At 36.1% G+C, this 13,798-nt stretch overlaps 1 protein-coding gene across 6 annotated transcripts in view; it reads left to right on the forward strand.

The window, feature by feature from the left end:
* Positions 1-13,798, forward strand: part of DDHD1 (DDHD domain containing 1) — a 75,477-nt gene that overhangs the window by 40,202 nt on the left and 21,477 nt on the right. For all 6 annotated transcript variants that reach the window (XM_066274235.1, XM_066274236.1, XM_066274237.1 and 3 more), the window contains 3 exons: positions 7,223-7,329; positions 8,845-8,951; positions 13,481-13,743. In XM_066274235.1, the coding sequence (XP_066130332.1) occupies positions 7,223-7,329; positions 8,845-8,951; positions 13,481-13,743 (477 nt within the window). The remainder of the gene's footprint in view (positions 1-7,222; positions 7,330-8,844; positions 8,952-13,480; positions 13,744-13,798) is intronic.

Here is a 13,798-nt window from a genome sequence, read left to right on the forward strand (position 1 = left end):
CCAATAAAAATTTGGTGTTGTCCCGGAGGACAGCTGTGATTGGCTCCAGCCACCCGCAACCATGAACATGAGCGGTAGGAAATGAATGGATTGTAATACATAAGAATGTTTTATATTTTTAACGTTATTTTTTTTTTATTAAAGATTTGCGAGCCAGATGCAGCCATCAAAAGAGCCACATCTGGCCCATAAGCCATAGGTTCCCGACTCCTGCTCTAGAGGAAAAAAATTGTCTATGGCTGAGAACCACTAGTCTAAATGAACTTTTTTGTGTAAATTCAGATGATAACACATATATCATTTCCTAATTATTATGTCATAATGACATATCAAAATGAATAAATGAGTGGAATAATCCAAATCTTAAAAAAAAATTCTTGTATAAATTTATACTTATTAAAACTGAACATCTGAGAAGATGACAGACTTACAAAACGTTTATGTAACTATTACTTGAGATTGTCGACTTTAAAAAAAAAGGAATGTATTAGACCATGTGGGTAATAAAAGAGATCCTGCCTTCCAAGTCTGAAGTTTTGGCTATTATTTTTATTTTCAGCAAAAATAAAGGAAGCACAATAAAGAATAAGAAATAAAATAAGGGAAGCACATTTACCTTTTGGTAACACAGAATGTATTTAGACCTTTTAAAATGGCAACTTTGACTTTGTATATAGTACAATCAATAAAATATTACTGTTGACCCTTGAACAGCACAAGGATCTTATTTCTTTTGCAGTTGAAAGTCTGTGTATAACTACAGTTGACCGTCCATGGAGGAAGATTCCCAACCATCAGTTGATGCTTGAACAACATGGATTAGGACTATGTGGGTCAGCTGAAAAAATCTGCATATAAGTAGAACCAAGCTGTTCCAGGGTGAACTGTATTATATTATAAATAATGCCTTTTAAAATATATTAAAAATGAAGAAAGACTCTTTACCATACAGTGTTGGGATAGCTAGATAACAATATAGATAAAAATAAAATTGGATCCATTTCTCACATTATGATAAATTTCAGTTGGATCACATTTAAATGTGAGAAATGAAACCATACAAGTATCATGGATTTAAAAATAGGTTTAAGGGGAGTTTGAATTCTTCTACACTTTAGAAATGGAGAAAACTGTCCTAACTATGACTTACTCCAGAGGCAGTAAGCTAATACTGATAAATATTAGATTATATCAAAAAAAATGGAAAAAAATAAAATAAGACAAACTGAGGGAAAACATGTGCAACTTATATCACAGATGAACATTTAATATCCCTAACATATATAGAACTTCTAAAAATAAATTATGTCTGACCACCTTACAGAAAAATGGCCTAAAGAGGTGGCCAGCCAGTTCCTAGAAAAGGAAATGCTCAACCGTGCTCATCAAATGTGTAATAAAATTACAGAAGATTTCACTTCTTGACTATTAGATTAGACAGTATACTTTTTTGGCCAGGCTGTGAGTAATAGACATTTTCATACTGCTAGTGAAAAGCAATGGAAGAGAGAGAATGGCAATATCTTATCAAAATTATATATGCATTTCTCCTTTGACCCAGCAAACATACTTCTGAATCAAAGGTAATATGAACAAGCCCTGGCCAGGTTGCTCAGTTGGTTACAGCATCATCCCGATACACCAAGGTTGCAGGTTCAATCCCTGGTCAGGGCACATGCAAGAATCAACCAGTGAGTGCATAAATAAGTGGAACAACAAATCAGTGTTTCTGTCTTTCCCTCTCTTTCTGTCTCAAATCAATTTAAAAATCTTAGAAAAAGAAAATAGCAAAAATACAAAAAGATATATATACAAGGCTATTAATTGCAGCTTTGCTTGTAACAGGAAACTACTCAACTGTTAACAGTAAAAAGCTGGTTGGTAAATTGCAACTATTTATATGATGATAAACTATGCATTTGTATAAAACAAATGAAAAAGATCTCTATATTTTTATGGTTCTTTGAAAAGATTCACAAAAGACAGTGAACCTTAAGACTGACCAAGAATAAAAAAAGAAGATTCAAATTACTAAAATCAGGAATGAAAGTAATAATACACCCTCTTTCATTCATGATTTTACAGAACCCAAAAGGATTATAAGAGAATACTGTGCACAATTCTATGTCAACAAATTAGATAACCTAGATGAAATGGACAAATTCCTAGGAAGACAAAAACTACCAAACTGATAAGGTAATAAGTAACAAGAAATAGAAAATCCAAACTGACCTTTAACAAGGAAAGCATTTGAATTAATAATCAAAAAACTTTCTTCCAAAAACACAAAAAAGCCCCAAACCAGATGACTTCACTGTGCATTCTACAAAATATTGAATTAGCACCAATTCTTCACAAACTCTCCAAAAAATAGACGAAAGAAGACTTCCCAACTCATTCTGTGAAGCCAGTATTACTCAAATACCAAGACCAGATAAAGACATCACACGGGGGGTTGGGGGGAGGAACTATAGAGTAATATTCCTTATGAATAAAAATAAATATCCCTTATGAATACAAAAATCTTCTATGAAATACCAGCATACTGAATTCAGCAGCATGTAAAGAGGATTATACACTATGCCAAGTGGGATTTATCCCCAGAATGCAAAGTTGGTTCAAAATTTTAAAAAATCAGCCCAGGCCAGTTGGCTCAGCAGTAGAGCGTCAGCTCGGCATGTGGAAGTCCCGGGTTCAATTCCCGGCCAGGGCACACAGGAGAAGCACCCACCTCTCTCTACCCTTCCCCTTCTCCTTCCTCTCTATCTCTCTTCCCCTCCCATAGCCAAGGTTCCATGGGAGCAAAGTTGGCCCGGGCACTGAGGATGGCTCCATGGTCTCCACCTCAGGTGCTAGAATGGCTCTGGTTGCAATAGAGCAATGCCCCAGATGGGCAGAGCATCGCCCCCTGGTGGACATGCCAAGTGGATCCTGGTAGGGAACATGCAGAAGTCTGACTGACTGCATCCCCCACCCCACCCCCACCCCCACCCACTTCTCACTTCGGAAATAAAAAATCAATCAGCCTGACCTGTGTTGGTGCAGTGGATAAAGCATCGACTTGAAATGCTAAAGTCACTGGTTTGAAACCTTGGACTTGCCAGGTCAAGGCACATATAAGAAGCAACCTACTCTGAGTTGATGCTTCCCACTCCTCCCCCACCTTTTAACTCTCTCTCTCTCAAAAAACAAGAAGGGTATTACACCACATTAACAGAGCAAACAGAAAAATAAACACGTTTTAACTAGAAGTAGAAGGGAATTTCCTCAGTCTGATAAAGGGCATCTACAAGCCCACAACTAAAATTATACTTTAACAAAAGACTGAAAGCTTTCTCCCAAGATAAGAACAAAACAAAGGTGTCCTCTCTTGCCACTTCTATTTAACATTGTACTACAGGTTTAAGACTAGACAGTTATGCTAGAAAGAGAAAATATATTCAGATTAGAAATGAAGAAATAAAACTGCATTGAAATGATCTTATATAGAAAATCCAAATGAATTCATACACACACACACACACACACACAACTATTGGGGCCAGTAAATGAACCCAGTAAAGTTAAAGAATACAAGGTCAATATACAAAAATTAGTTGTCCTTTTTTTTTTTAAGAGAATAGGATCTGCCTGACCAGGAGGTGGCGCAGTGGATGGAGCGTCGGACTGGGATGTGGAGGACCCAGGTTCGAGACCCCAAGGTCGCCAGCTTGAGCATGGGCTCATCTGGTTTGAGCAAAGCTCACCAGCTTGGACCCAAGGTCGCTGGCTTGAGCAAGGGGTTAACTGGTCTGCTGAAGGCCTTCAGTCAAGGCACATATGAGAAAGCAATCAATGAATAAGGTGTTGCAACAAAAAACTGATGATTGGTGCTTCTCATCTCTCTCCATTCCTGTCTGTCTGTCCCTATCTATCCCTCTGACTCTCTCTGTCTCTGTAAAAAAAAAGAGAGAGAATAGGATCTTCATGTTTTGTTTATTGATTTTGAGAGCAGAAGGGAGAGGGTAAAAGACAGGAACATTGATCTGCTCTGTATGTGCCCTGACCAGGGATCGAACCAGCAACCTCTGTGCTTTAGGGTGATGCTCTAACCAACCAAGCTACCTGGCCAGGGTAAAAACTCAATAGTCTTTATACACTAGCTGTGAACAATCTGGAAATTAAACTAAGAAAGTATTTCCACTTATTATAAAACCTCAAAATGAATAAAATACTTAGGAATAAGTGAAACAAAAGTGCAAGATTTGCACGCTGAAAACCATAATACATCATTGAAAGAAATTAAAGAAGACCTAAATAAACGGAAAACGCAACCCATGAATGTGCATTAGAAGATTTAATGATAATTTGGCAGTACTTCCCAAATTGACCTACAAATTCATTACAATCCCACCTATCTTTGGTACAAATTAACAGGTTGATCCGAAAATTGCATAGAAAGGCAAGGAACCCAGAACAACCGAAACTATCTTGAAAAAGAGCAAAGATGGAGACCTTACTTCCCAATTCTGTAACTTTCTACAAAGCCACAGTAATGAGACATTGTGGTTCTAGCTGGTATAAAGATAGTCAGAAAAAATAGACAAATTGGATTTTGTCGAATTAAAAATTTTGTTTTTCAACAGACACTATCACGAAAGTGAAGACAACCCAGCAAATGGGTGAAAATATTTGCAAATCGTATATATGATAAGGGCCTAGCATCTAGGATATTTGAAGAATTCTTACAATTCAACAGTAAAAGAAATACCCAGTTTTTTAAATGAGTAAAGGATTTGAATACATTTGTCCAAGTAAATATACAAATGACCCCATAAGCACATTAAAAAGATGCTCAGTATCATTAGTCAATAAGGAGGTGCAGCTTAAGATCACAAAGAAATACCACTTTACACTCACTAAAAAAAGATAGAAATAACAAGTGTTAGCAAGATTGTGGAAATTGAACCTCTCATATGTTGCTGATGGGATTGTAAAATAGTACAGTTGCTTTGAAAAATAGTTTGACACTTTCAAATGTTAAATGTAGAGTTAGCATAGCAATTGCACCCCAACGTCTATATCCAAGAGAACTGAAAATATCTATATAAAAACTTGTTGGTGAATACTCATAATAGCCCAAAAAAAATGAAAATGGCCCATATGTGTTCATCAGCTGATGAATGGATAAGCAAAGGTGATATATTCATACAATAGAATATTATTCAACCATAAAAAAAAGCCGTGAAGTACTGGTTTATAATACAACATGGATGAACCTTGAAACATTATGCTAAACAAAAGAAGCCAGACACAAAGGCCATATGTTATATGATTCCATTTATTTCATATCCAGAATAAGCCAGTCTAGAGAGACAGGTTGCCAGTGCCTTGGGGAAGGAAGGATGAGTGAGAATGACTGCTTTATGTAAGGTATTTCTTTTGGGGGTGATGGAAGTGTTCTGAAATTAGATAGCGGTGAAGTTGTACAACTCTGTGAATATACTAAAAGCCACTGAATTGTTTAAAAATAAAAAAATACTAGTGAGGTTATGTCAAAAAGATATACAGAAACCAACTAGAAGAGACTCACCGACCGAAAAGGGAGACAATTTGAGCACCAGTGAGGATAATTATAGTGGGTTTAAACACTTCAAATATTTTTAAATATGTTAGTAATGATGTAAATATATGTTTATATATAAATATGTATATATACATAGGAAACCTGACAGCTCAATATTTTGAAAATTGTTAATAAAAGGGAAGAATTAACCATTTATCTTGCCTTTTCTGAGAAACTATTTGGTTGAACCACAAAATAGTCAAATAACTAATTGAGGAAATTTTTTTCTAGCAGTATAAGGAATGATGGCATTTAAGTATCACGTAAGCACCTTTTTCCAACCATAATAAACTAAAGGGTCTAATCAATGACCATCATGATTGCTAGCATCATCAAAAAGAGAGAAAACCAGATGTATCATATATGTACCTATGGGGTACTAGTCTTAGCAAAACAGTGACCTTCAATCAGCTCAAACCCCTATATCTTACTACTAGATTATGAGAAATAGGGGATGCAGGGCATGTAAACAGCACCATGGGGATGCAGTCATTAAAAATTAGACTCTGCAAAGCTCTACAGGGTATTAAAATATTACAAAGCAAAAAAGAGGAACCTCTAGGTTAAAAGACAACTGCCAATTACAATACATGGACTGTATGTGGAGCTCAATTTAAACAAGTGTAAAAAATATTTTCGGTGTTATTATAAACTGACATTTATAGTCTAGGCAAAAGGGACCACTGAATTACATGTTTTCCTAAAATTAATAATTATTAATTTTTTGGTATAATAGTACTGAATAGAAAAAAAAATAGAACTAAATGGGTTATGTTTTGCTTATATTTTAGAAACAATACTAAACTACATGTGAAATAGTGTGATGTTTGAGATTTGCTTTAAGTATTATGGTGGAAGGGTGCTACTATAATACTTAAAGTATTATACTACTATAAACGACTTTGAGGGGAAAATAGAATTATTCTGTATGCTGTCCATTAGATTAGCAGACATTTGGGTCTGTCCAAAAATGTCCATGGAGACTTCTGGTCCACACCAACCCATCTGCCTAATCCCATGTGCCATGACCACCTGGGCTAACTAGGCAAGAAGAGGTAGTATTGGCATCCAGCCACAACACAGTAAAACTTAATAGTATCTTTTATATATTAATCCTGTAAACCAAAGCCCATAGGTTATGGGCTGTTTAAACCTAGCAACATTTTTTCTTTTCTTTTTTAAAGACTTTATTCAATTTTTTTTTTCAGAAAGGAGAGAGTGAGAGAGGGAAAGGGGGAGAGAGAGAGAAAAGGGGGAGGAGCAGGAAGCATCAACTCCCATATGTGCCTTGACCAGGCAAGCCCAGGGTTTCAAACCAGTGACCTCAGTGTTCCAGGTCGATGCTTTATCCACTGCGCCACTACAGGTCAGACCAGCAACATTTTCTTAAACAGGGACATATTGGACAGAACCAAATATGAAAGAACATTTGGCATGGACAAGATATGCTTTGAAATGAACTATTGTATAATATAGTAGTAATCAAAACATAATTGGACAGTTATAAACAACTGGAAGCATTAGAGTTAAAGACATTTATTTATACCATATAAATATAAATACATATGTGAAATTACAGTGATAAAGTTTTGTTTTGTTTTGGTTTTGTTTCTTTAGGATGAGAGAGGCTGCTAGAAAAATAGAAGAAAGGCATTTTTCCAACCATGCAACACATGTTGAATTTCTGCCTGTTGAGTGGCGGTCAAAACTTACTCTTGATGGAGGTACATTATGTTTAAAAATTAAATGATTTAGCCACTGGCGGCAACATGATGCTCATTGGAAACAAAAGGTCTTTAATTTAGTTGTCTTGAGGTATATTCATTCTTTGTCTAGATTATTTAAGAAAATAAAATCCATTGATTTTTAAAATAGTTATATTGTGTCATTTTGGAGCACCATATAGATTTCATAGTTAGCAGTTTTCATGCATGCCTCTGTGGATTAGGGGTGGGAGTGGTTGGTATGTGGAGGGAAAAAAACTTTTTCTAAAGTTTTTGACAAAAATGTAATTTGGCAATACTTCTAGAAGTTTTTAATGCCCTATCTATTATGCTATGGAGCCACCTAATTTGTCAATACTATTAAAGCACTGTTGTCATAATTCCTCATGAGCTTATATTTTCTTCCTAATAATTTTCCTTACCTATATTTGGAAGATAAAATAATGGATTTTTTTGTTTCCTGTTGTTTTCCTACATTCCCTGGGCTGGTAATAAGTAAAATCATGTTTGTTTCCTTCCTTGAAGAACTGTTAGCCAGCATAGGCATATCTTTACACAAAGTTATATCCTTTCAATATGAAAACCAGTAGAGTCTTTAGATTATTTCCCCAGTCTGGAAAACGAGAGAGTTGTACTCGATACAATAGCAGCTGCCATTTGTGGAACCTTGACTGTGTTCATGATACTTTGCATTTCATTTTTCATAGAATATCTCATTTAATTTTCTCACAAATTATGAAATACCTACTTTATTTTCTTTATTTTACTATTGAGGAAACTAAAACTCAGTAAAAGCTGAATTTATTAGGCATTTAATAGAATAGTCTTCCCATGGTAGATTTTCCATAGGTTAGCTGCAACTCACACAAAAGGCTGCACATGTTTGCAGTGCAGTTTATGCAACACTTTATTTTCAAAAGTAAATTATAGCAACTTTATCTTGTTTACTGCAGTGTCCATTGCGATTTGCCTTTGTGCATATTTGTAATTCGACAGCTCTTCCTCGTAGGATCTTTGGTTCACTAAAGATAGATAAATGTAAAGTATAAAAACTTGAATTTGTTGCTGGTCTTTGCCACCAGTGCTTCTATGCCTTCCACATGGGTATTGCCAGGCCCCAGGTGCACAGTCCAGAGAAGAGAAAGGAAACAGAAAAGGAGCTATAGAGTGAGGTTGTGTCTCTTGACACTTGTTCCAGGAATAGAGATGGCCTGGTTTTGCTCTTGATATCCCCGAATGTCATGCAAACACCAGTCCCTACAAAAAATGGTCAGGCTTTATTGATTTGATAATGGCTTTCATCCTTTAAAGTTTCTTCTCTTATCATGTTCTCTTTTGTCTTTTGCTGTTTTTCTTGCTATATTTTGCAAGAGGAGGTTCATTAGATCCAAAGCTAATCTTGAATATTGAAATGTTAAAGAGCTGTTATTTCAGGGAATATAACTTTTTTACAATTTATATTTTCCCTGAAACCAGGTATCTTCTGTAAATTTTATTTGTTTGTTTTATTTGTAGACACAGTTGATTCCATTACTCCTGACAAAGTACGAGGTTTAAGGGATATGTTAAACAGCAGTGCAATGGACATAATGTATTATACTAGCCCACTTTATAGAGATGAAGTAAGTATCAGATTATCTTGCTGCTGTTGGGTATTTTTCAGAATAATAGCATGTGTCCTGAATTTTAACATTTTATGCTCCTTTTTTTTTTACAAGAAAATGAAAAATTATAGGAATTCATTAACCTATAAGTAGCCTATATTAATAGTGAATTTGATTATATTCAGACCACATATTGGGACCCTTAATAAAATGAATAATCTTGGAAGTGGACTGTTGGTTAGAAAATAGCTCTCTGAAAAATACTAGTTTTCATAATCTGATTAATTCTATCTCTAGGTTGTTGTCCTCACAAAAGAAATTTTCTTCAAATTTTTGTATATAATAGACTTGCTTTTATTGTCGTTTCTGTAGTGGATTTGTATAGTTCTCAAACAGTAATGTGGCTTATGTATCACAAAGATAACCCTAAAGGGGATGAGGGCTGAAAGTTTCTTCAGAGGGATGAACGAATGTCTACCAATGCATTTTGTGACTATATTGGTAAGAGAAAAAGAATTGTTTCATAGGAATAACTTTGTTAATTACTTAACATATATTAATTCGTTTAATTCCTCCTCAGAACCCTATGAAGTAGATATTAGTAGAAAGATGTAGGAAAGAGAATGGCTGAAACATATTACTATACACACACACCCCATGTGTGTGTGCCTTACACGTAACATAAGACTTGTCTCCCAAAAGTAATAATGAGGGGTTTTTTTTTTATTTTAAGTTGACATTAATAGCAACAATAATAACTAGAAAAAGAAAATTGTCAGACGCAATGCTCTGGCCATTAGCTAATGATGACTAAGAAAGTGGTCACTTTCTCTTTTGCTCTTACAATCTTTAACAATAATTATCCTCAGAATGGAATTAAATAAAACATATTTAGTAGAAATAAGGAAATGGAAAGGTAACAGCCAGTGTTGTAAATTAGTTTTTGATTCAGTTGAATTTCATGAAAAAGCACTGAGAACTTGTGACTGAGCTTCAGCATTCTTTAGCAATGTTTCCCGACATCTCTAATTAGGAAGATCACCAGGGATGCTCATTAAAAATGCAGGCATAAAAGAACCCCATGGGGGAACCTCAGAATTTAGGGTGTTAATGAATTTATGATTTGAAAATATGTGAATGTGTATAGATAATATCTATGTATTTAACAAACTATAACAATGAATCCTGAAAGGAGAGTCTTTTATCTATATATTTAAGTGTATATTGTTTGCACATGCATATATTTCCTACTTCTGTACACTGAAAGGGTCTAGAACAGGGGTCGGGAACCTATGGCTCACGAACCAGATGTGGCTCTTTTGATGACTGCATCTGGCTCACAGACAAATCTTTAATAAAAAAATAATAACGTTAAAAATATAAAACATTCTCATGTATTACAATCCATTCATTTCCTACTGCTCATGTTCATTGTTGCGGGTGGCTGGAGCCAATCACAGCTGTCCTCTGGGACAACATCAAATTTTTATTGGATAATGCATAACGTACACGGGTCGTTGTATGGCTCTCACGGAATTACATTTTAAAATATGTGGCGTTCATGGCTCTCTCAGCCAAAAAGGTTCCCAACCCCTGGTCTAGAAGCAGACACCCCAATCTAATGATCCCACCTAGTTTTCAGGTCTTTTCCTGTTACTCCCCACGAAGAACTAAAGTTACTTGGAAAAAATGGCTGGGACAGGATAGATTCAAGTAGAAGCTAACACAACTTGTTATGACAGAAAGTAGGAAAATACTCAAAAGAATGATGGGGAAAGTCGCAAGGTCAGAGTCAAATTAAGAAAGCAGATCCAGGCGGTGGCGCAGTGGATAAAGTGTCAACCTGGAACTCTGAGGTCACCAGTTTGAAACCCCAGGCTTGCCTACTCAAGGCACGTATGGGAGTTGATGCTTCCTGCTCCTCCTCCCTTTTCTCTCTCTCTTGCTCTCTCTCCCTCTCTCTCCTCACTAAAATAAATAATTAAAATAAACAAACAGATTAGATACTTTTTGCCAAAGTACTTAAATATATATCTTTTAGTGTTTATAGATTTACAGGATATGAGTTTTAAAGCTAGGCCTTCAGAAGTAAAAACTATTAACAAGTGTTGCTTTTAAAGGAATTTATTTTATGTAGACATGAGCTTTTTTACACTTTTAGATTGTAAATTAGGAAAATTACAAAATTTTAAGTTATCTGATACTCTTACTAAAGCCAAAACATTATATTATAGCTCACTTTGAACAGAACATGTACTTTCATCACACTGCCTGCTCCTGAAACTATTTTGACTAGAATTACCTACAGCCATGTCTCAGAAGGCTTTTATATGCATTTGCCACTGAAGCAGCAGTTCTTAAAGTGTAGCCCCCAGAACTACTGAATCAAACTGTGGATGGAGCCTAGAAATCTATATATAACAAGCCCTCCAGGTGATTCTGATGCACATTGAAAATTGGAGAACCATTGTATGAAATCATGGAATTTTTGCCTGACTGGTAGTGGCACAATGGCTAGAGTCGACCTGGGACACTGACGTCCCAGGTTCAAAAACCCAAGGTCACCAGCTTGAGTGCGGGGTCACTGGTTTGAGTGTGGGATCATAAATATGACCCCGTGGTCACTAGCTTGAGCCCAGGGTCGCTGGCTTGAGCCCAAGGTTGCTGGCTTGAGCCTGGGGTCACTGGCTTGGCTGGAGCCCCCAGTCAAGGCACATATGAGAAGCAATCAATGAACAACTAAAGTGGCACGTCTATAAGTTGATGCTCCTCATCTTTTTCTTCCTGTCTGTCTCTGAAGAGAGGAAGGGAGAGAGGGAAGAAGGGAAAGAAGGAAGGGAGGGAGGGAAGCAGAAAGGGAAGGAGAAAAGGAAGAAGGGAGGGAGGGAGGGGAAAAAAGTATGAGATTTTTTGCTTTTTCTTGGGAAAAAAATTAAAATGTCCAATTAAAGTAAAATTTTTGCATTCCTCTTTAGAGAAGGGACAGTTTATCATCTTTCCACATGCTACCAGTTCATCTTAGTCCTGTCTGTCTTCATTGGCTTAATATATTTCATCAGACATAATACATGGTTTCAGTAGCTTTAACCAAACCCTCAGTGTTGCATTGTAGTGCTCTGACATGCCAACAGTCAGAGAACACCATGCCTTCATTCATGCCACTGCTAATTGCTAAGCATGAATGCTCAAATGATTTTCAGTTTATGTCAGCAAGTAAAGAATGTTCAATAAAATCTGATGGAGTCTAGATGTTCTTGAGACAAAATAAGATTCAAAATGGAAGTGACACATAACTAATATTTGTATGTTGGAGTAACAGCTGGCATATTAGGAAGTACTGAATGAGGCCTGACCAGGAGGTGGCACAGTGGATAGAGCATTGGACTGGGATGTAGAGGACCCAGGTTCAAAACTCTGAGGTCGCCAGCTTGAGCATGGGTTCATCCAGCTTGAGCAAAGCTCACCAGCTTGAGCCCAAGGTTGATGGCTTGAGCAAGGGGTCACTAGCTCTGCTATAGCCCCCTGGTCAAGGCACATATGAGAAAGCAATCAGTGAGCAACTAAGGTGTCACAACGAAGAAATTGATGCTTCTCATCTCTCTCCTTTCTGTCTGTCTGTTCGTATCTGTCCCTCTCTCTGTCTCTCTCTGTCTCTGACACACACACACATACACACACACACACACACACACAAGAAGTACTGAATGGGAAATTGAATATCAAGCAGGAAATTGACCATTAATTATAGTAGTCAGCAATGATGGGAGGAGGAGAGAACTTCCTTAAAAGTCAAATCAAGACCCAATATGGATTTGAGTAACAAAAGAATTTTCTTTTTCTGACTTTATGGCATATTTCAATAATGTTTGTTAAAGCTAAATTTCAAAGAAAGCAGTCTTACAAAGAAAAATGACCAACATATATCCCACGTTATTAACCTCTAAACCTTAAAAAGCCCTGTTTTCCAGGCATATAAAACTTTTTGCTCATATCTATATTACCAACCTTTGGTGATTTTGAAATATCAAGTAGGTAGACATTAGCTTTTTCTTTAGTCATACAGTGGCATTTTCTTATATCATTCTCATCTAAATGCATAGTGTAATAATATATATAATATGTTATAATAAACTCAGGGGTTTTTTCCCTAAAATTTACTATGGCCTAAAAACTACAAAGTACAAAAATTTGGAATTTCATGTAAGTTGCAGTGAAAAAGGCATTTCCAGGGGCTCTTTGAAAACCTTATTGGAATAGCCATGGAACTTTTTTTCTGAATTGATGGAACTGCTGGCTCATAGAGTTTGAGGACTATGAAAGGATCTGTGTGGGAAACCTGCCTTTATTCTTAAGTGATAAGAATTATGGTTATATATGCCTTACTTCATTTCCTGCAAGGTTTTGAAACACCTGAGTTAATTTTAATAACCTAGGTATATTTGGCCAGTAATGATTGTTTTTCTTTTTTATAGTGTGCTTGATTTTAGAAATAAAGTTTATAGTAGTTAGTAATTACTCTAATGATAATGTTCTCTTATTTCAAACAGCTAGTTAAAGGCCTTCAGCAAGAGCTGAATCGATTATATTCCCTTTTCTGTTCTCGGAATCCAGACTTTGAAGAAAAAGGGGGTAAAGTCTCAATAGTGTCTCATTCACTGGGATGTGTGATCACTTATGACATAATGACTGGCTGGAATCCAGTTAGACTCTATGAACAGTTGCTGCAGAAGGAAGAAGAGTTGCCTGATGAACGATGGATGAGCTATGAAGAACGACATCTTCTTGATGAACTCTATATAACAAAACGACGGTAAAATACCCTGGTCTCTTAAAGAATTTAAAATGTCTTCATTGAATTACTGGAC

This window comes from Saccopteryx bilineata, chromosome 4 (genome assembly GCF_036850765.1).
Source record: "Saccopteryx bilineata isolate mSacBil1 chromosome 4, mSacBil1_pri_phased_curated, whole genome shotgun sequence".
In the NCBI taxonomy this organism is placed as follows: Eukaryota; Metazoa; Chordata; class Mammalia; order Chiroptera; family Emballonuridae; genus Saccopteryx; species Saccopteryx bilineata.